Source organism: Coregonus clupeaformis, chromosome 29 (assembly GCF_020615455.1).
Source record: "Coregonus clupeaformis isolate EN_2021a chromosome 29, ASM2061545v1, whole genome shotgun sequence".
In the NCBI taxonomy this organism is placed as follows: Eukaryota; Metazoa; Chordata; class Actinopteri; order Salmoniformes; family Salmonidae; genus Coregonus; species Coregonus clupeaformis.
The window spans coordinates 29,484,159-29,507,587 of record NC_059220.1 but is presented as its reverse complement, the minus strand read 5'-3'; the positions used below and the strand labels follow the sequence as shown (position 1 = coordinate 29,507,587).

The following is a 23,429-nucleotide window of genomic DNA, read 5'->3' as shown; positions in this document are numbered from 1 at the left end:
TGAGGGGGGACAAGGGGAAAAGGAGGGGGACACGCGAAGGCCTGTCAAACCCAGCCTTGACTCAGGAGGCAGCCTGGCCGGATGGCATATGGCGTCTAGCTTCATACAACATGCAAAAGTATTCCCCCCCACCCCCCTGCTGCTAATGCAGAATGACTCACAGCATTATATTTGTTTCCCTCCCTCCTCCCCACCCTGCCTCTAACAAAAAGGCGTCCCCCACACACCCTCACAGTGAAAGCCCTGGGGGCCGGTGGCTGAGCAGAGCAGGGCCACTCTTAAACACAGGTAGAGCAGGCATGGAAACAGACGGCTGATGGCCGGGGCTGAGGGGCTTGATGACAGCACAGGGCCCTGAAAGACCATAAAGACACTGTGTTTGTGTTAGCCGCTGTTTGTCCACTGATCCTGGGGATGAGAGGAACACTGAGAGAGATGATGAGGAGTTACTGGGGTTTTGTCAGAAGCATTGAAGTGATATTTCTTTGTTGTGTTTTCTTTTTTATATTTTTGTTGTGGTATGGCTAGGTTTTACTAAGGTTGTTAAACTGTCAATAGTCTCCAAATGGGAGAAGGTATCCTATGATTTTATCTGATCGTTGTCCACGCTTTACTTAATTGTGTGCCATTCAACATTGTGACTGTGTTACTCAAGGTAATATTAAATGGGTATTTTGAAAGTTGTTAGTTTAAAAAAGATTTGCCATCCACAGTTGCAGAACACACCAGTTTCTGTTTTCAATACATGTGCCACCCCATCACTAAATATTTCAAATCCTGGGATTGTACACACATTACAGCACAGCATGTTACTGAAAGAATGTCATGCTCCGTGTATCTGTAAACTTGAACGCCCCTCCCCTTCCTGCTCCGTCTGTTATGCATTCATGCCTGACATCTGTCTGTTTGTAAGAGTGCAGTCAAAGGCTGAGAGGTTGCCAGGTCTGCGTGGGATCCCCCTCTCTCTCCCACCATCCAGCCAGCCAGCTAGCCAGCCCCGGTAGGGAGGTGTCGGGTAGCGTTACTGGGATCAGACTGGCTGTATCATTATGAACCTGTCAGGGGTGAAGCCACATAGGTGTTTGGTAGCCACTAGACACCCCTAGTTCTAATAACTGTGAAAGCTGTCTCTATCACCAGTCATCAAACCCTTGGCCATTCTTCCATGGCTTGTTGTTATGGAGATTATTTTTATTTGTGGAGGAAAAACATACTTTGAAGGAATCCCTGGTTGAAAAGTATTTCTCTGAGAAGATTGGTGTTGATGGATTCTTCATGCTACGTGTTTTGACTTTGTAAGCAGTCATAACTGTGGACAGCAGTGGTACTACTCTGTGCACTGTGCGTGCATTCCACTGTTTTACTCTGTGAATTGTCAAGCCCCAGTGTTAGGGTGCATCAATACTTTTTGTCCTTGTATATGGAAGACCGTCCGTTCTGCCTATCACAGACTCCCTAACTGACTCCAGTGCCGGTACCGCAGTACATTTCATTTAAGAAGACGTGTTAATAGGGATTTATGTGTGTGTGGTTCTACGGTGGGTGTAAAACCTGTCTGTCTGCTTTAAGTGATTAGCATCCAACTAGCCATTCCATCTGTTCCCCTAGCCCTGTTTAATTAATGAACTTTCTTTCTCCTCCCAGCCAGCCAAACACCACTAAAGGAAAGCTGTTAGCCCTCTCAGGTTATCCAAATGGATGCTTGTTCTTGTTTCCCCTACAATGGCTGCATTGTCAATGATTAGTTCGGTTTTGTTTCCCCTCTTTTGTCTCTGGGTTCTTGAGGGAGGGTTAATGAGCTTCCCTGGGAAGCCTCCGCACTTTGAATTTATAAATAAATAGGAATCATTTTAGTTGTTTTGGTTTTTTGGCAGAAAAACTAAACCGTGCAGGTGTGCACCTCCGTGTGTGGCATATGTGTGTCTGTGTGGGTATTTATGAATAGGATGGGGAAGGCCTTGACGATGGAAGGGTCCTGGGAGTTTTCTGGTGTTGCTAGTCCATTATTCCTCATCAGAAGCAGAGGTCCTGGAGCACTCAAACACTGGGCTCGCTTCCCCTCCCTTCTCCAGTCTCCCTTCTCCTTAGGCCTGACATCTTGTAGAAGATGGAGGAAAGAATATATGTAAAAACCCCTCTCTCCTTCTCTTCCTCGTCGTCTCTCTCCGCTCTCCTTCTATCTCTCTCGTTCCAACGAGGCACTGGACAGCCTTTGTCCACATAAAGCTGGGTTCTTTGTGTGCGCGGCCCTTTTTTATCCTCTTGCTAATCGCCGTGGTCGTGTGCCCGTGTTTTAGCCCATATTTCACGCTCCACTCTCCTTTGTCTGACGCCTGCCCTGATAAGGATCCCAGTTCTAGGGCCGCTCTGATATTGAAATCCTCCAGCGTCGCGGAGAGAGCCTTCAATCATCCATTGTCTGCGCTCCAGTGATTACCATTCAATCTCTGTGTCCCTCGTCATCACCGGCCGGAGCACTGAGACTGTCCCCTGAAAAGACCAGGACTCTCTCTCCTCGCTCTCTCTCTTCTGTCACATTCAAGCATATCCACAGATATTTCTGTCATTGTCTCGAGACGTCCCGTGTTCAATGCTACCGGGAAATGTCAGCAAAATGTCACTCATCACATACCCCAGGATTCTCTCAGTCTCTGTGATGTGGCCCTGGGTTAGGGACTTCTTTTGTCAAGAAACCTTTGACCTTGCTCTGTTTTGTCCTAAAATTGGCATTAGGCTAGCTTTTCAATTTTATCATCATGAGACTAGAACCACTGTTTGTCTGAAGATTTTCTTCACATTGCTTTTAATTTCACAGCCTTAATTGGTTATTTTATAGAGGAATTAGTTGATTATGTATAAGTTGTCTCTTTAAACAGTTCAAGGCAGCACCTATTCCTCTCCTGGCCCATCTCCATTGTTTCCCCGTGGAGGATGTCCTTGTCCTGAGCATTTGCATTTTTGCATTAAGTGGAATTTTCCACATAGAGAGACAAGCAAAACATTAAAGTGTGTATAGTGCATTTTCCGCCCCTTTTTCCAGAAAGCGCCCTTTGATGTGGTAATTCAGAGAGTATGTGTACGTTGTCAAGTGGCAGCCATTGATTTGGCCACAGAGCAACATACTGTACAGTAGGCATTTCTGTGATTGGCATTGTCATTTGGTGGCCTGCATGTATTTGCTGTGCTGCTGTTGTTGCTCTGGACAAAGAGTAGGCTTGGTTGATTATCTGGTAATCAGCTCTAGATTTATAACCCTCTTAGTAGTCTCTTTCTAAACCTTTTTAGACTTAGACTTTTGACTCACTGTCGTTGTAGATGTTCCTCGCTAGGTTTTTCCATTTGAAATGTTGACAGAAAACCTTGTTTACCAGACCTGCACTCCTCCAAAAGGTTTTGTCAGGAAAACAAAGGCCCTGAGCCATTAGTTATGTATAGCCACTAATTACTATTGATGAGATTCTAGCAGTTTGGGCTACAAATCTATATGTATTGTCATTGTAATGAGTGTTATTTACTCTCAGATCTCCAGGCCAGGGGGATATAGATGGAATGGCCTTTGTGGAGGCAGATATGGCCCTGGCTGCTATAGTCTACACCCACTTGTTTTGTATCTGCCGACTTTGACCAAATCCCGTTTCCCTCCCCCTACTTTGTCGCGGCCATCTGCAGAGATGTATAGCACTTCCCAGCTCTTCCATCTGTTTTTGTGCATCCATGAAAAGGCCCATTATAATCCCTCGCTGTATGTGGACGCACCGCGAGTTTCTAAACAGGATGGGCCACCGCGAAACATCAGCCAGGAATCCTAGAGGCCTCAGTCCATCGGTTAATTATTTGAGCTCCCTCTTAGAGATCTTCATTTTAACGGGTTTTCTAAACAACATTGTCTCCGTACATCCCCATAAACAGACAGCCAGTCTGAAATGGGGCTGAGGCTGCTGAATGGGCTCCATGCAGCCACGCTAGGCTAAGACAGGCTCCTGATTAACTCTTGAGTGACTAGCTAATGTCATTGAAGTAGGACCACCTGGCGATGAGACTGTACAGTCAGCTGCCAGTGGAGGGCCAGAATGGGTAGGACCAGGTGTTAGGCCTCCTAATTGTTGCCATGTAATAGCCCGCTTGACTGCACAGTGTGGCCCCAGGGCTAGGATTAGAAAAAGCTGCTGCCAACACAGAAGACATCAGTTGTCTTTCTGCCCAGTTTTTTCATACCTCTTTCTTACCATCCCACCCCCACTAATCATTCCAGGTAGTAGGGAGGCTCCCCATCCTTCCCCCACCTCATTGACTCCAGGCCTACTCCACAACCGGCTGTGCTTTCAGGCCTGAGGAGGGGCGGCGGTGGGTTTGAGGAAGGCTGGAGAGAAAGACAATGAAAGAAAAGAGGGGGAAGAAAGAAAAAGAAGAAAGGGGCGTCAGACAGAGCTGGGAGTTTTCCTGGCCAGGAGGTGGTAATCCCAGGTGAACAGCCGTGTCCGTACGGGAGCTTTGGGAACTCCATCTGCGCCTCCTAACCCTTCACACTGTAGAATAGAGGAGGGCCCCTTCGTTCTGCCATTCCCTATGCACCTCCCACGTGTGTCACATACATTTATCATACTCTTCCTGTCCTCCAAACTGACGCCCGCTCATAGCAGTATTATTACCCTAATCTTCAAGGAGAACAACGTGGAAATGATCCTGAGAGGAAAAATTGGCCAGCGATACGGTCTGCTACTGGTTGTCATTTTTTGATAAGAGCCCCAACCTCATTATGATTATAATTGCATTGATTGAAATATGGCTGTAATGCAGAGATGAGGGCAAATGAATTCACTTTTGTCCCTGTAACTAACCTTGGCTCTCCAACGCATTCATAACGGAATGATAACTGTGATCATCTGTAACCCTGTGCTAATCATTAGCATTCCCGTTAAATGCCTGCCGTTTTGCATAAGGTTAGAGAGCTCTATTTACCCACTGAACCTTTCACTGCGAGGCTAATGTAGGGGCGGGAGAATGCACTCTGGAGGATGAATCCAAACACGGATCGGAAGCAGACGCCGACTCCACATGTTAACGCATAGCAATCATTTCCCCGCACATTAAAATTTCAGAGTCGTCATCCGTGTGGTAAATATTTCATTAGCTTTCTGTGGAACACTGTGTTATCGTTGGGTTAAACCAAAACCCTTTGGCATAACACAGTGTTGTATGTGGCCCCGCAGGCTATTAGGACATTAGAATCTCTATGGAGTGGGACTAATGTGTCAAACGGGCTAAAGACTATCTTTCTCTGCTCTGTTGTTGGTTTGGGATTGAAGCAGGATACAGGTGGTACGACTCACATGTTGAATATATGTCTGAAAATAGCCATTTTGGTCCACGGTTTCAAATTGTATGTGCATATCATGGACACGCATTGTTCAAAGTCATGTCCATCCACCCTCACACTGCACATACATATTCACCTCCCCTGCTCTGTTAAGGACCACCATTATTCCAGCCAAACAAAGTGCTCAGGCCACAGAAGCTTTCATCCAAACCTGATTACCTCAGCTTAGATTGGACCACCAAGGACATCTTCAAAGGTTTCTCTGACCACCCACTTCTAGTCTCGATCTCCTTGAGCATGTCAGTCAGGCAGTCTTGTATAGCTCATCTTATTAGAACTTTCTGTTAATGTGATAGAGCCCTGTGACTGGCTGCTTTTAATCTCTCTGGGTTTGATTACCGTAATCATGTCTCCATTGTGCTCCACATCTAAGGCTGATACGTTAGTGGCTCTGATCAATAGACGGCCCTTTGAAAATGAGATTTGTTACACATCGGAATACTCATCTGAATACACAACCAGCCTGCCCTTTGATGGCAAACAGTCATGTTGGATTAACCAATTGTCAATGTCATAATTTATTACATTATCAGAAAAATTATAATTGTTATCAATTTATTTATAAACTACTTAGTTACCCATAAAGTATGCCTTAATGTAAAGTGTTACCATCTCAACACTAAGAAGTAGTGTCTCTGTCCCACCATCCCCAGTTGACCCATCACGATGACATCGTTTTTAGCCCAGTCGATCCATAACTCTGGTTTAGATTGCGTTCATTTGATTTGCTATGAAGTGCTAATCGATTTTTATTGTGCCTCAGGGAATTGTAAGCTGGCGGCGACATGGCATGCTTGAGAAAATGGGCGACTTCTTCACTGTGGTCCAGTCATAAATAAGGGTCAATGCCAGCTAGCAGACACAGCCCTCTGTCTGGATTGGTGCTGCTGGCTACTGTAGCAGTGATGTCACGGGTTAGTAGTGATGTCACGGCCATAACTCCTCGTGCCCATGTCTCGCTCTCAGATGGACGGTGGTAAGGTGTGGAGGTTGGCTTGAGAGGCTGACGCCGAGGGAGACTCATCCCCCTGAAGGTGTTGTTAACCTGGCCTTAATGCCAGTGTAATCCCCTGGGCCTCTGGGGCTCTGGTCCTAATTAGTCCCCTTGTTAAAGCTCCTGTAACCTGCCATTACATTACAGACTGCAGTACAGCTAATTTGCATCTTAGCCAGGTCGTTTTTGGAAATGAGAACAGCTTCTCAATTCACATCCCATGTGACAGTATAGATATCTATTTTTCTATCTTTCTCTCTCAACCACCCCTTTCTGATTCTCACAGGAACAATCTGTCTGAGACACCAGGGTTTGGATATCTTCCTATGCATTATGGGTACTTTGAGTACTTACCATACTGAGTAGTTTCTGGAATACGCTCTCTCACGCTCTTTATCCCCTCTTTGTTTATTTTGACAGTATTCCTCTTTCTGCCTCTCTACCTGAAACCAAATTGTTCTCTGAAGCCTCTCTCTCTCAATTCAAAGGGCTTTATTGGCATGGGAAACATATGTTTACATTGCCAAAGCAAGTGAAATAGATAATAAAAAATCAAAATAAACAGTAAACATTACACTCACAAAAGTGAGAATTTTTTTTCCAGAAAAGCGCATGTCAAAAATGTTATAAATTGATTTGCATTTTAATGAGGGAAATAAGTATTTGACCCCCTCTCAATCAGAAAGATTTCTGGCTCCCAGGTGTCTTTTATACAGGTAACGAGCTGAGATTAGGAGCACACTCTTAAAGGGAGTGCTCCTAATCTCAGCTTGTTACCTGTATAAAAGACACCTGTCCACAGAAGCAATCAATCAGATTCCAAACTCTCCACCATGGCCAACACCAAAGAGCTCTCCAAGGATGTCAGGGACAAAATTGTAGACCTGCACAAGGCTAGAATGGGCTACAAGACCATCGCCAAGCAGCTTGGTGAGAAGGTGACAACAGTTGGTGCGATTATTCGCAAATGGAAGAAACACAAAAGAACTGTCAATCTCCCTCGGCCTGGGGCTCCATGCAAGATCTCACCTCGTGGAGTTGCAATGATCATGAGAACGGTGAGGAATCAGCCCAGAACTACACGGGAGGATCTTGTCAATGATCTCAAGGCAGCTGGGACCATAGTCCCCAAGAAAACAATTGGTAACACACTACGCCGTGAAGGACTGAAATCCTGCAGCGCCCGCAATGTCCCCCTGCTCAAGAAAGCACATATACAGGCCCGTCTGAAGTTTGCCAATGAACATCTGAATGATTCAGAGGAGAACTGGGTGAAAGTGTTGTGGTCAGATGAGACCAAAATCGAGCTCTTTGCCATCAACTCAACTCGCCGTGTTTGGAGGAGGAAGAATGCTGCCTATGACCCCAAGAACACCATCCCCACCGTCAAACATGGAGGTGGAAACATTATGCTTTGGGGGTGTTTTTCTGCTAAGGGGACAGGACAACTTCACCGCATCAAAGGGACGATGGACGGGGCCATGTACCGTCAAATCTTGGGTGAGAACCTCCTTCCCTCAGCCAAGGCATTTAAAATGGGTCGTGGATGGATATTCCAGCATGACAATGACCCAAAACACACGGCCAAGGCAACAAAGCAGTAGCTCAAGAAGAAGGACATTATGGTCCTGGAGTGGCCTAGCCAGTCTCCAGACCTTAATCCCATAGAAAATCTGTGGAGGGAGCTGAAGGTTCGAGTTGCCAAACGTCAGCCTCAAAACCTTAATGACTTGGAGAAGATCTGCAAAAAGGAGTGGGACAAAATCCCTCCTGAGATGTGTGCAAACCTGGTGGCAAACTACAAGAAACGTCTGACCTCTGTGATTGCCAACAAGGGTTTTGCCACCAAGTACTAAGTCATGTTTTGCAGAGGGGTCAAATATTATTTCCCTCATTTAAAATGCAAATCAATTTATAACATTTTTGACATCCATCTTTCTGAATTTTGTTGTTGTTATTCTGTCTCTCACTGTTCAAATAAACCTACCATTAAAATGATAGACTGATCATGTCTTTGTCAGTGGGCAAACGTACAAAATCAGCAGGGGATCAAATACTTTTTTCCCTCACTGTATTCTGCCACTGTGTACTCTCTGTTTAGGGCCAAATAGCATTCCATTTTGCTCTGCTTTACTTTTCGTCAGCCATCAAGATGAGTAGGCCTAACGAACAGTATAGTACAAAGGTCGACCTATTCTATTCTGTGCAATAAATAAATATTCAAAAAATAGTCTGGGACAGTTGTGGGATGCGATAGATCCCAAATTAATACAACCACTAGCATCAAAAACCTTTTTTACGCAATGTGGCTGACTCAACAGATCAGAACGTTTAGCTTAAAATGTTGATAAACTGTTAGGCTATTTCTTCACAATAATAGGCGCAGCAATGCGCACATGGTAGTAGGCTATAAGCGCGAATGTTCCATTAACGGAAAACACTATTATCAAAAGTGAACGCAAATGCAATTATGCATGTAATGCTTTTATTATAAAGGTGCATTTTTATGGTGAAAATAATCTTCCCCAAACTTGAAACTCACGTGCTGCTTATGTATGCCAGTTAGGCTCTACACCCCTTGTAAAGTGTATTAATGTGCTTAATTTTAAGAAGTTATTTGGGCGCTCTAGTTGTGATACAAACCTTATTAAAACATATAGGCCTATGGGCTCTTTTCTGGATTTGGATAATTCATGGATATCGGCCTAATTCTGCTCTGGATGCATTATTTGGTGTTTTACGTTGTACACGAATGATGTTTTTGCAGAATTCTGCATGCAGAGTCTGTTTGGTGTTTGTCCCATTTTGTGAATTCTTGGTTGGTGAGCGGACCCCAGACCTCACAACCAAAAAGGGCAATGGGTTCTATAACTGATTCAAGTCTTTTTAGCCAGATCCTAATTGGATGTTGAATTTTATGTTCCTTTTGATGGCGTAGAAGGCCCTTCTTGCCTTGTCTCTCAGATCATTACCTGTGGTTCTGATGTTTAGGCCAAGGTAGGTATAGTTTTTTTGTGTGCTCTAGGGTAACTGTGTCTAGATGGAATTTGTATTTGTGGTCCTGGCAACTGGATCTTTGTTGGAACACCATTATTTTTGTCTTACTGAGATTTATTGTCAGGGCTTCGGCTGACAGAATCTGTGCAGAAGATCTAGGTGCTGCTGTAGGCCCTCCTTGGTTGGGGACAGAAGCACCAGATCATCAGTAGACAGTAGACTTCAGATTCATTGATATATAGATTGAAGAGGATGGGTGGTCTGTATATTTTATAATATCATTTAGGAAGCGATCAACACCACAGGCCTTTTTGGGTTGGAGGGTTTGTAGTTTGTCCTGTAGTTCATTCAATGTAATTGGAGAATCCAGTGGGTTCTGTTAGTCTTTTAATAGCTGATTCTAAGATTTGTAATTTATCATGTATATGTTTTTGCTGTTTGTTCTTTGTTATCGAGCCAAAAAGATTAGAGAAGTGGTGTATCCATACATCTCCGTTTTGGATAGATAACTCTTCATGTTGTTGTTTGTTTAGTGTGTTCCAATTTTCCCCGAAATGGTTAGATTCTATAGATTCTTCAATTACATTGAGCTGATTTCTGACGTGCTGTTCCTTCTTCTTCCGTAGTGTATTTCTGTATTGTTTTAGTGATTCACCATAGTGACAGCGTAGACTCAGGTTTTCTGGGTCTATGTTTTTGGTTGGATAAGTTTCTCAATTTCTTTCTTAGGTTTTTGCATTTTTCAACAAACCATATGTCATTATTTAAAATTTTCTTAGGTTGTCTGCTTGAATTTTTTAGATTTGATAAGGTCAAATATACAGTTTAGGCTTTCTACTACCAAGTTTACACCTTCACTATTAAAGTGAAATGTTTTGTCCAGGAAGTTGTCTAAAAGGGATTGAATTTGTTGTTGCCTAATAGGTTTCTACACTACTTTCCTTTCACCTATAGCATTTCTTAATATTGTGCAGTTCCTTTGGCTTTGATGCCTCGTGAGTATTGCGCTGTTCAAGTAGACTGGGATTTTACTATGATCTGATAGGGGTATCAGTGGGCTGACTGAACGCTCTGACAGACTCTGGGTTGAGGAAGGTGATAAAGTAATCTACAGTACTACTGCCAAGGGATGAGCTGTAGGTGTACCTACCATAGAAGTCTCCTCGAAGCCTACCATTGACTATGTACAGACCCAGCGTGCGACAGAGTGCTCTCTCTGTCAATTCAAAGGGCTTTATTGGCATGGGAAACATATATGTTTACATTGCCAAAGCAAATGGAATAGACAATAAACAAAAGATAAATAACCAAGGGAAACATTAGTAAACATTACACTCACAAAAGTTTTAAACGAATATAGACATTTCAAATGTCTCTCTCTCTTTGTCCCTCTTCCCCATAATCACCTCACACATCTGGGGCTTTCCACTGGGACGAGCTTCACACCTTGGCGCGCTCTGTGACAACCGGTACCGCTGGCCTGCTTGGCACTCACCGCCCAGCCCCTGTCCAATCAACACCTGCACTCTCTCTTTCTCACTCCCTCTCCTTCTCTCCCTCCCTCTCTCTACTACACTCTCTGCCTGTGTAATGGCTCCTTTCCTCCTCTCCACACCATTTATTTTTAGGAGATGACACCTTGAGACTTTATTAATATGAATTTCTTCATGCAATGTCATACAAACCTGCCTGGACCAAATTAATGAGATATGTACATAATTTATATTGATTGATAGATGGTGTGTGTGTGGGGTGGGGGGGGGATAGGGGTGGTGTATTTAATTCAGGAGGAAGGAGTCGTGTGTGTGTGTGTGGTATTCCTGTTCATGCGCCACTAACATCCCTGAAGTATCAGGCCTTTTCCCCTCTTAACGGGCCAATTATGTTACTGCTGCTAGTCAATGCGGTGGCCACCCCCACACTCCTACCCTCTCCTCTCCTCTCCTCAGGAAGGTCAAGCTGATTGGCAGAGATTAATGGGCAGATCTGGGCGAGAGAGGTGAGAGTGGGGGTCAAGCACCCACAGGCACTCTACCACCTCTCCACCTCGTCTCCAGACTGCTAGAGGCCATTTAGCAAGAGGACTTTTATACCAACAGGATTAACCTTGGCTCTTCATCCTCAGCAGTTACTTACTCTCTAGTGTTGTAGGAGAGACAGAATTCTCTGTGCTATTGTGTAATTACCTTGTTGGTACAGTATAATACATGAGGTAATGCAAATAAAAGATGGTGAAAGGTCAGTTGAAAAGGATAGTGAAAAGGTACCAAACTACTGGCTACTGACTGCTTAATTAGAGGCTAGTTGAGTGTCTCTTGGGCCAATCCTTCACATGTATCATAGCAGCTCAGAGCTGAGTGTGCTGTGCATACCACTCAGAGCAAAGACAGCCTCTCCTCCCCATAGAGAGAGGCCAGAGCCACCAAGATCCTTGACCTCCCCTCAGGCTCCTGCCCTGGAGCCCTATAGTCTGTTTCTAACCTGTCAGTCAGGTTGAGGGGACTCTGGGCACTGCTTATGCTCCCCACTGCAGGCTCTCAGTGGAGCTAATTGACCTGTTTGGCTCCTGTCTAGCCTGTGAGAGGGAGACCTCAGGATAGGGTTTTGAAGCCCTCTCCTCTGGACTCTAATCCGGTGGTGTGGAGACCCCTGTTGTGAGGCCCTCTCAACAGATTAACCTCTTGGTGTGTCCTGAACTCTCACACTGCCAGCTCCCATCCCACAGCCTAAAATGATGGTTTCCATTTGCTTTGTACAATTCTCAGAGGATGAGAGGACTGCGTTCCAGTCCGCTGGAAGTTCCAGTTGACAGAAAAGGAAATACTTGTTTTCACTCTGCTCTCCGTTAGATTAACTCTGTCTTTGTGTTGTTCTGGTGGACTAATAATCCTAGTCCTTTGGCTAGTATGAATGATAATCCCAGATGGATGCGTATGTGCCTCCCTGCTCTGTGTGTGGAGCAGTATGTGTGAGTGATGTTGTGCAAAATAGAGGTCAGCGCTGGACTGATTTCTTCATCCCGCTCCCGCTGGCTTTCTGTCCAACTCCCACATGCTACCGCAAGAACTGGTCCCGAACCCAACCGCAGTCCCACAATGTTATTTTAGGTGTATGTGATGCAGCTCACTCGCCAGCCATGGTCCCAGCAGTTGTGTGCCCTATAGACAATATCAAAATGCGCAAACATAACCTAAGAAGTAGCCTAGGTTAAATTATCAGAGATTGTCACGTGGGCCATTATACACTGCATGACCAAAAGTATGTGGACACCTGCTCGTCGAACATCTCATTCCAAAATCATGAGCATTAATATGGAGTTGGTCCCACCTTTGCTGCTATAACAGCCTCCACTCTTCTGGGATGGCGGAACATTGCTGCAGGGATTTGCTTCCATTCAGCCACAAGAGCATTAGCGAAGTCGGGTATGAATGTTGCGCGACTAGGCCTGGCTCGCAGTCAGCGTTCCAATTCATCCCAAAGGTGTTAGATGGGGTTGACGTCAGGGCTCTGTGCAGGCCAGTCAAGTTCTTCCGCACCAATCTTGACAAACCATTTCTGTATGGACCTCACTTTTTGCACATGGGCAATGTCATGCTGAAACAGGAGGGGGCCTCCCCAAAGGGCCTCCCCAAACTGTTGCCACAAATTTGGAAGCACAGAATTGTCTAGAATGTCATTGTATGCTGTAGCGTTAAGATTTCCCTTCACTGGAACTAAGGGGCCTAGCCCGAACCATGAACAACAGCCCCAGACCATTATTCCTCCCCTACCAAACTTTACAGTTTGCACTATGCATTGGGGCAAGTAGCTTTCTCTTGGCATCCGCCAAACCCAGATTAGTTTGTCGGACTGCCAGATGGTGAAGCGTGATTCATCACTCCAGAGAACGCATTTCCACTGCTCCAGAGTCCAATGGCGGCAAGCTTTACACTACTCCAGCTTCAGCACTCGGCGGTCCCGTTCTGTGAGCTTGTGTAGCCTACCACATCGTGGCTGAGCCGTTGTTGCTCCTAGACATTTCCACTTCGCAATAACAGCACTTACAGTTGACCAGGGCAGCTCTAGCAGGGCAGAAATTTGATGAACTGACTTGTTGGAAAGGTGGCATCCTATGACTGTGCCACTTCAGAAAGGCCATTCTACTGCCAATGTTTGTCTATGGAGATTGCATGGCTGTGTGCACGATTTTATACACCTGTCAGCAACGGGTGTGGCTGAAATAGCCAAATCCACTAATTGAAAGGGATGTCTAAATACTTTTGTACTTCTAGGCAATGTAGTAAACTGTAGCCTAATCATATTTAGGAAGTACATTTCCTTGGAAATATAACTGCCAGTGATTCTCCACCCATGCATAGGCTGTATCCTACTCTATTTTAATTGAGACCACATGCGCACCTGATCTCGCACCTATGGCTACTGAATTTGAAGCAGCAAGAATGATGAGAGCGGACACTTACACTTTCAAACATTTGGGATTGCACTTCGACTAACGTTGGTTGAGTGTCCTCCACTTTCCATTATCAATATCTATGTACAGACACTGTAGTAAACTATAGCCTATTCATATTTAAGTAAATTTCCTTGGAAAGATGACTGCCAGTGATTCTCCACCCATGCATAGACAGTCTACTCTATTTCATTGAGACATATATATATATATATATATATATATATATATATATAATAACTAGGCACACTTGATCTCACACACCCAACTAGAGAGGAAGGCTACTGGTGTTGAAGCAGTGAACTGAGAGTGTGTGAATAATGCTACAAAGATGTGTTTTTAATACAATAGGTAGGCTGACACATACAAAGTAGAAAGAGGACAGTTTCCAAATAATCTGTGGGACAACAAAAATATTTTCATCCCAAAGTTGTCTGTCTGAACGCCCGCTCCCACCCGCAGCATGAAAAATGCAGACCGCGCCGCAATGATCTCTGTCGGGACCTGCAGGTCCCGCGGGCATACAGCCCTCTTGTACAAGGGTCAGGGGGCAGTGAGGCCTTCTGTCAGCAGGGTGCAAGGGGGCACAAAGAGAGAGGGGTGGCAGGCAGGCCTGCTCAGAATGCCTCTCTCTGGAGAGATTGAGGTGGGGGGGGGTTAAAATGTGGATGGGGGTGGGGGGGGGGGCACTGAGGTTCAATATAAGTCCCTCTGGACTGGGAGGGTGCAGAGAGAGACTGAGGATGGATCCCTCTGGAGGAAGAGGGAGAGAGAAGGGGTGTAGGGGTCCCGGGCCAGAGCAGCCTGCTAATGAAGAGCCATCTGAGGCCCTATTCACCTTGAACATGGCTCACTGCTGCTGCTACTACTCACTGCTGCTGCCTGACCTTGGCTTTGATCCACAAAGGCGCTTGACCCTGGATTCCCCCTTGGCCACCCTGCCATCTGGACATTACGCTCTCACACACACACACACACACACACACACACACACACACGCATGCATATGCATCATGCGTTAACACATGCACGCACACGTGCAGACACACACACGTGCACTATTGTGTGTGTGCAGTCTGTTTCAGGGAACACATATTGGCTTGTTTATAAGAGTGCCAGAGTTCTTAATGTGTGGAGGCTACATGCGAATTGTACACACACACACACACCACACACACCTCACCCAACAGGCACACACCGGCTTTATCTGAGTTATAAGTCACTGCCTTTTGTCCCAGTGAGCACCATGGGGGCAGAGTTAGTGGAGGGGAGGGGCTGTTGTAGGGCAGGAGGAGTATTATCTATTAAATGCCTACATGTTGTTGCTATTGTCAAGTGGATTTGAAATGATTTTTTTTAGTCATAACCAAGCCTTTGTGATTTCTCCTTCTCTCACAGTTTCTTTTAAAGGCTGACCTGTTGTTGAGTGAGGTCAGAGCATTATTTTACATTGCAGGTTGTTTCCAAACTCGTCTGACTGAAAAGGTTTGTCAGTTGCTCACACAGCGTTCTGACACGCTTCACAGACATGATATTCCCACTCCGCTCCTCTCCCTAATGGGAACGGGCAGCTGCTTGGAACTTGGGGGAATATTGGGAGGTTCTTAGTGGTAGAACATGCTTCTCTGGAAGCCTCTCAACCGCTCTTTTTTACTTTACAGTTCAACTGTGAAATGACAGTTATTCTACGGATAATTGCGTTGATACCGCATAAACGTTTTTGTTTTCATCCTGCCAAGCTCCCTGTAGTATAGCCTAATGGTTTTGAGTGCCAGAGGCCTACAGTAGCCAGAGGCATACAGTAGCCAGAGGCATACAGTAGCCAGAGGCATACAGTAGCCAGAGGCATACAGTAGCCAGAGGCCTACAGTAGCCAGAGGCCTACAGTAGCTGGTACATTATCTGTAATCGATAAATAACATACCAACATAGCCATCTCTTGGGTAATGGCCATTCCACCTGAAGAGGTAATTCCTTAACAGATATGTGTTGCCACAGAGAGAGAGAGTTTGTCAGCCAGGGAAGGGTCAGTGGGTTTGGCGAACACGACATGGATATGCTTTTTGTGTCACTGTCCCTTGATTTAATTACTGGGTGCTAGGCAAGCAGGAACAGCTTTTGTGGGGGAACATCCTGTACCTAGCCTATAGTCATTAGAGACAAAGACAGAGGGAGGGGACAACCATAGAAATGGAATTACTAATTCAACATTACCACTCACATTGTATCTAAGCTTTTATAGGGATTTCTGTGCTACAAGTTTAAATCCACAGAAGCCACGTATTTACTGATTGCAGTCATTCGGTTCTCTTTCCTGATCTCTCTCTGTTGGATATAGTGGGTAGAGGAATCGACAGAGTGTAGGGTGGAGGAGAGGCGTGTGTCAGAGAAGAGCGGAGGGCCACCCCAGCTGGAGTCAATATTTGCTTTAGGAATCTCAATAATAGGCTGGGACACAGTCATCTGCATCTCTGATAATGGAAAACCATATGGCTCTGTTGGCCCAGTGGACTGGATTTCTCTAGCTCTCTTTCTCTCTCTCTATCTCCACGTACATTCATAAAACCCGGGATATGACCTGTCACTTTGTGCTGTGACCAGGGTTGCCATGGCAGCAAAGTCTGTGATATTCTCTATTGTGTCCCCAGTCCTGGTTGAATCAGCAGGATCTGGAGGCAGGTAAAAGATGACCGTGAGCCTTACTGGCAGCCTCACACACAGCTCAGGTGATCTTAACCCATGCCCTTGTGTTGCCCCTACTCCATGGGTTTAAGCTTCATTGCTACAGCAAGACTGTTCTCTCTCCCTCTCTTCCTCCATGCCGCTTTCCCTCCCTCCCTCCCTCCGTGTGGTGAGCAGCTTGCCTGTCCTCAGGCTGGCCCAGGCCCTAGGCTCAGGTGCCCGTCAGTCCCAGTTTGAAACGGCTGCCTTACAGCCATTCGTCATGCCTGCCTCAACCCCTGCTGTGCCAGCATGTGCCCAGTCCATTCCATTTTAGCCAACCCAGCTTAGTCCAGCCCATACACATTCACAGGAAAGTCCACTTCCTGTGCCAGCCCTTCTTCTCTCCACCACTCTACCAGAGCAGAGGGGCCCTAGCAACAGCCTAGCAACACTTACTACAAGCAGCAGTCCCTTAATGAGAGGTGAATGAGCCCAGTGGGTTCCTGGAGTGGGTGGCTATAGTAGATGTCTGTTTGGGTCCACTCTTGACTGGCCATTTGTTAGGTGCAGTTTTCTAGAAGGAAAGGCAGAAACCGACAGCTAGCATAGTTAGTGCCATATTCTAACACACACACACACACACACACACACACACAAACACACACAGCAGCATTTTGAGCCCTTTTTTGTTATTCTGTTATTTTGTTCTAACCTGACTGACTGTCTGTATCCATCCGGCACCATGCTCCCAGATTTCTCTCCCTGCCTGCCACTCTGAATTTGAAATGTCTCCAATTTTCCCCCTGACGGGTTGGAGAAGTGCCATGGTGGGAGGGATGGAGGGACGTCTGAGAGCATCTCTCTGCCTCCAGCAGGGGTTTCATTAGAGTGCCCAGGGATGGGGCCCAGCAAGTAGAGGTGAGGGGAGGGTCATGCCTGTAGTGTTTTTATTTGGTGACTGCTTTCCCATTTGTGGCTGTGTGGCCAGGCTGATTGTCCTCTCCAGTGGTCTGGTTATTACTACTACTCTGTCTACTGACTCTGCCTTTGTTTCTGTCTGCTACTGTTGTTGGTCAGAAATGCTAATTTCTGTATTATGTGATGGATTTTCTTCATGTGTTGTTTGGTCTTGATTGACTATGTTTCTCCATTGATGAATTGAGGGTTTTGATTAGATTCATTGGGCTGTAAGTCAGCCCTTTTCTATGTATCTTCCTCTGTGGTTTTCCTTAACCCTGGCCCCAGCTATGAGGAGCGGGCGCTGTACCTGGAGGCCATTGTGCAGAACCACCGGGAGGTCATGACCTTTGAGGACTTTGCCTCGCAGGTCTTCTCCCCTTCACCCAGCTACTACCCAATGAGTGGGACAGGTAAGAATCTCCCCTCCTCACTTCCTCCACTTCCTCCTCTCTTCCTCCACAGCAGCACACCTGTTAGCCCTCCTCTTCAGGCCCCTCCATCTCTGTTTCCTGGTCCTTGTCTCCCACACTGATGAATATCAAAGGCAGCAGGGCCAAGCTCTCTCCGCACTGTCTGAGCAGCAGCATCAAAGACTTCACCGTGGCTCAACAACTTAGTCAGGCCCTGCTCCTTGTCTCCCCGTGTTCTGTTTCATCTCCTCCTTTCTGTTTTTATCTCCCTCTCATTTAATGAGCCTGATCGAAATATACATGTGACATGATTGAATGTGGGTCAAGCCCTGTGTATGTGATCGGAGTCTTCTTATCAGGGCCTCCATCCCCGTACCAGAGATGTGTAGTAACTAACAGTAGACGGTAAACACTGGGATCACACTGCTATCCTCCAGAGGTCAGGAAGAGGGGAGACAGAGGGGGACTTCATTAAACAATGTCTCCTCTTCCTGCCCTGCCTGGCCTAGATCTGATGGGTCTATAACAACAACAACAACACCACTAACATCCAATCAATACAGCAATGCTCTCATGCACTCTGATAAAACTGGACACCTGTCCTGTTCTACTTTGTGATAACTGGATCTGTTATTGTGTATGTCTAGTCTACGTGTGTGTGTGTGTGTGTGTGTGTGTGTGTGTGTGTGTGTGTGTGTGTGTGTGTGTTGTCCAGATCTCAGCGAGCAGCCCCAGAAGGCAGGGTTGATAAGCAGACTGGCAGAGGCAGGGGGTAGCCAGCTCTATTAACATAATTACAGTCTGCTCCCTTTACTGCAGAGGTGTAAAGAAGTCCCAACCACACCTGCACACTGTTTTGTGTGTTTTTTTTTTTTTTTTTTTTTTGGGGGGTGTTTATCTGTATATCACTTGTTTTCTTTGGTGTAAATACAAAAATAAAAGAAGTACCAAACTGACCTCTATTGACCTTTCATCAACCAGAATACTAAACAGGGAGTATTCTGCAGGGAGAGGGAATCTGGGAGAGGGGGAGAAAAAGAGAGGGGAGAGGGAGGAAGTGGGAGGGAGCGATGGAAAGGCAGAGGTAAACAGAAAGGGAGAGATTGAAACAGAGAGGGGGGAGAGTGATAGAAAGGGATAGAGAAAATACTTGTAATTACCCAGTGCTGGGGCATTCATGTCTATCCTCTGCTGTTGTGTGTTTCTTTTTGTAGTGGGGCAGTAGTAGGATAGCTGGTTGGGTCCTCCATTGGGATTAAGGGAGCAATGGTCAGACAATAAACAATCATTTTCTCTTATCATTAAATGAGGGTTGGTTTCACAGCATGGTGCATCAGCTGGGTCTGTTGGGAGCAGACATAACATCAAGACTTAATATAATAGCCCTCTTTAATGCATTCATCTGGAACAGCTATACGAATTGATGAATATACAAATAAATGGGCAAATTTTGAGGCTATTGCTTCTGTTTGTCTGTCTATGTAAAAGTGTGTGTGGTGTATGCATACATTTGTGTGTGTGTGTGTGTCCAGGATTTGGGCTTTTGTCCACATTGGGTTTGGAATCAGCTAGCCCTCTGCATCAACTGTTTCTAGGCACAGCACCACACCACAGAGATACAGGGCAATTTCAGGAATCATTCTAGGTCTGCATGCAGACTTCACCTGGTAATCTTCTAAACAAGGGGGAGGTTAAATCCTAGTACACACACACACACACACACACACACATACACACACATAGGTGCTCGCAGCTTCTTCCAGTGATAAACCAGGCTTTCCCGTTTTTTCAGAGAAGTGGTTTTGAATGGTTATTTTTTTTGTGTTTTTTGTCAACATGTTTTCATGTATTTATAGCAGTGGTACAAAACATTTATGTTCATAACATATAGTCTGTTTATGTCCTGTGTGTGGTTCTATGCATCAACAAGTGGTCACAAATATATTCACAGCCGGCTCCTTAGTTTTGTCCCTGTGAGTGTACCTTTGCTGTGTACTACCCTCTAATACAGGGTTCCCCATTTTATTTGGCCCACCAATTTTTTGAGCAAGAAAAACAACATTTTTGGGAATAAGACTGTAAAAACACAAGCAAATCAGCTCCAAGTGATTTTAATTTTGGAATTCTGCTCCAAAGTATTCCCACGCATAATAGAGAGATGTATGTGATAGTATACAAATGTAAGTAAGGTTTGAAATGATTGTTTTAGCCATATTATATCTGTTTTGCCATACACTGAGTGTACAAAACATTATGAACACCTGCTCTATCTATGACAGGCTGACCAGGTGAAAGCTATGATCCCTTATTGATGTCAGCTGTTAAATCCACTTCAATCAGTGTAGATGAAGGGGAGGAGACAGGTTAAAGAAGGAGTTTTAAGCCTTGAGACAATTGAGACATGGATTGTGTATGTGTGCCATTCAGAGGGTGAATGGGCAAGACAAAAGATTGAAGTGCCTTTGAACGGGGTATGGTAGTAGGTGCCAGGTGCACCGGTTTGTGTCAAGAACTGTAACGCTACTGGGTTTTTCCACGCTCAACAGTTTCCCGTGTGTATCAACAATGGTTCACCACCCAATGAACATCCAGCCAACTTGACAACTGTGGGAAGCATTGGAGTGAAAATGGGCCAGCATCCTTGTGGAACACTTTCAACACCTCGTGGAGTCCATGCCCAGGCAAATTGAGGCTGTTCTGTTTAGGTGTTCCTAATGTTTTGTGCACTCAGTGTATATCTTCTTGCGGTCGATTTACAAATGTTTTGTAATTATGTTACGGCCCCCTGACCATGTGCTCAAGAAGAGACCGTCCCGCAGCTGAATCTATTGTTATGCTTGTGTCTCATGTTCCATATGCTGCAGTGTGTGTGCTTGTCAATACTCCTGCTTTGGCTCATTGCTCCACTAACATGTCATCCGTGATGTGCAGCGTGCAGGCGTTGGCCGGGGATGGTTTGGGACGTGGAGTACCCCTGGGCCAAGCTGGACTGTAAGACTACTTACTGCCTGTTTCCTCCACTATGCATGATGCCCATTGTCCACCCTCCACCACAACATTAACCTGACCTTCACCTATGACCCCACAGCTACGCCATCTCAGTGAACCTCATTCACCCTAACCCCTACCTCAATCACCTGAAACTGCACCCCAACCCAGATCCCCAACACACACCCCCGCCCCCCCCCCATCCCCCTCCTTCTGCATGACCCATCTATTAACACACAGTAGGTTGCTCTCATCCTCAACACTGAGGGCCTGCAATGTCAATCACTAGAGGGTTGTGCTCTGTGTGTGAATTTTTATTCATGTGGTTTGAGTGTTTGTTGGCATGTTTAAGTTTGCCCATGGACTGTGCGTTTTCCAATGGAGTTATACACTGGCTGCAATCATTTTGAAGATGGAGTTACACATGATTATTCAATGGGTTAAATTAATGTGGATTTTAAAAGAGGTAAACAACTTCTCTCATGAGAGACCAACCTGCCAATGGATTCAAACTGAAGAGCTCTCAACAACTCCCCAGAGTCTAGACAGGCCTCCCTCTCTCACCCTAAAACACTGTCTGGAGACAACAGCTCTTCACCTGCTTTCCTCGTTTACCTCTGTTATGACTGCATCGGTTGGCTACTGAAGACCCTCTAGCTTTTACCATGTGTCGGAGAGGTCAACGTGATCGGTGGTTTTTGTTTGATCGCGGGACAGCACTGCATGTACTTCATTGCAGATGAATTGTTATCGGTTGACATACACAAGCACTGTTTCAGCAGTAAGTGGTATATTGAATTGTATAACACAGATATGGTAATATGGTGCCTCTCTCTCATGCCTTTGTTTAATCTAACACTGATCTCTTATCTCATGGTGTTGGGAGCTGGTTCAGAAGCTTTTCAGATAATTCAGTCCGCCATATTATTATTTTATAATAAGCAGTCATACCAACCATATGCAATGTCAAGTTACAGAAATCATTTACCGATCAAGGGCATGCAAGAGACTCCAACCAGCAATAAAGTGGACATCTCACTTTCTGATAATGGTGCCGTCTCTTAACATATTACGTGCCTTATGTGTTGTACGATGTCTTATTGAATGCCTCATGTTTCCTTGTTTCTTGTATGACTGATCCTCACAGTGACAATAACTAACCACACAGGCTGTCTGAATGTCCCCCTCACCTCCCCCCCTGTCTGTCTACAGCAGGGCTGTGTTGTGGTGACTCTGTCTTAATGTGACGCTCTACTGTCTGTTTTTCTTTTAGATTAAAAAATGTTAAAGGTCTCATTACGGTAATTGAAGAAGGTAAGCCCCGAGCACCGACCGGAAGCTTGTCTGTCGCCCCAGGGCCTACCTTCGCTCGCCCGTTCACTCATCTCTGGTTTCTCCTTTATTTGGTACTAACACGCTTTATTTACCCAACTACTGCTTTTTAAAGGAACGTTAATATAACGTTGTATGGGGGGTTGATATGACGTTGTATGGGGATTGTGTTCTCTATTTAGCCAGGCGGTAATTGCAAGTGACGCTGCACGGTTCGGGACAATTAGCACCTGACTAAGTAGTAGCATGAACAACACGGGTACACTTCTATCTGGCTTAGCTTCTGCATGTCACGCCGCTCACCTTTATATTTATCTCCCCAGCGGTTTCTTCCTTCCTCCGAATTTTTTTTTCTTCACTCTTCTCCTAGTGTGGCTGTTCGCCTGGGGCAGCATGTGATACTAACACCTGCTGTACTGGAAGAAAACGTCCGTCATTGAAGCTTTGTTTGAATTGCTTCAGGGGACCGTTGGGGATGAGGCCCATTAAGTCCTTTTTTTTTTTTTTTTTACCTTCTTTCTGTCTCTTTCTTTCTCTCTATTTTTCTCTCTCTCTCTTTTTCTTTCTTTCTTTCTTTGTATGAAAGGATCTCAGATAAGAGGCAGCCTGTGCAGGTCTCTGCCACATCATGGCCTCTGTCAGGATAGTTGTTAAAGAGATACTTCAGGATTTTGGCAATGAAGCCCTTTATCTACTTCCCCAGAGTCAGATGAACTTGTGGATACCATTTTAATTTCTCTGCAGGCAGTTTAAAGGAAGTTGCTAACTAACAGTAGCGCAATTGCTAACTAGCGTTAGTGCAAAGACTGGAAGTCTATGGAAACTGCTAGCATGCTAGTAGATACCTTCGACTTCCAGTCATTGCGCTAACTCTAGTTGGCATTGACTCGCGAAACTACCTCTAACTTCCTTCATACTGGATTCAGAGACTGGGGAAGTTGCCAAAATCTCAAAGTATCCCTTTAAGGGGGAGCTCAGAGTGAATGGCCTTGGTTGCTCTGAGTCTTAGTGTGATGATGAACCAGCCAGGCACTTCCAACTCAAGTCTTGGGAGATTTTTGTTTCACCCTGGAGATGTATTATGCATGTGTTATTTTAATAATCAACTTAAATTAGTGTAATTTTTAGGCCGAAGTACTGCAATTTAAAACAAGCATGTGTGTGTTGTCATTGTTTAAAGGGTATTGAACCGATCCCTCGCTCTATAGAGGTGTCCGTTGCATGGGTGGGTTCTAGGGAGCATACTGGTGGGCTAGT

General features: G+C 45.4%; 1 protein-coding gene across 5 annotated transcripts in view; it reads left to right on the top strand.

Moving 5' to 3' along the window:
- Positions 1-23,429, top strand: part of LOC121545013 (ral GTPase-activating protein subunit alpha-2) — a 142,721-nt gene that overhangs the window by 114,444 nt on the left and 4,848 nt on the right. For 3 of the 5 annotated variants that reach the window (XM_041855333.2, XM_041855331.2, XM_041855330.2), the window contains 2 exons: positions 17,728-17,852; positions 20,784-20,843. In XM_041855333.2, coding sequence (XP_041711267.1) covers positions 17,728-17,852; positions 20,784-20,843 — 185 coding nt within the window. The remainder of the gene's footprint in view (positions 1-17,727; positions 17,853-20,783; positions 20,844-23,429) is intronic. The other 2 variants (XM_041855332.2, XM_041855334.2) reach the window with 1 other exon arrangement.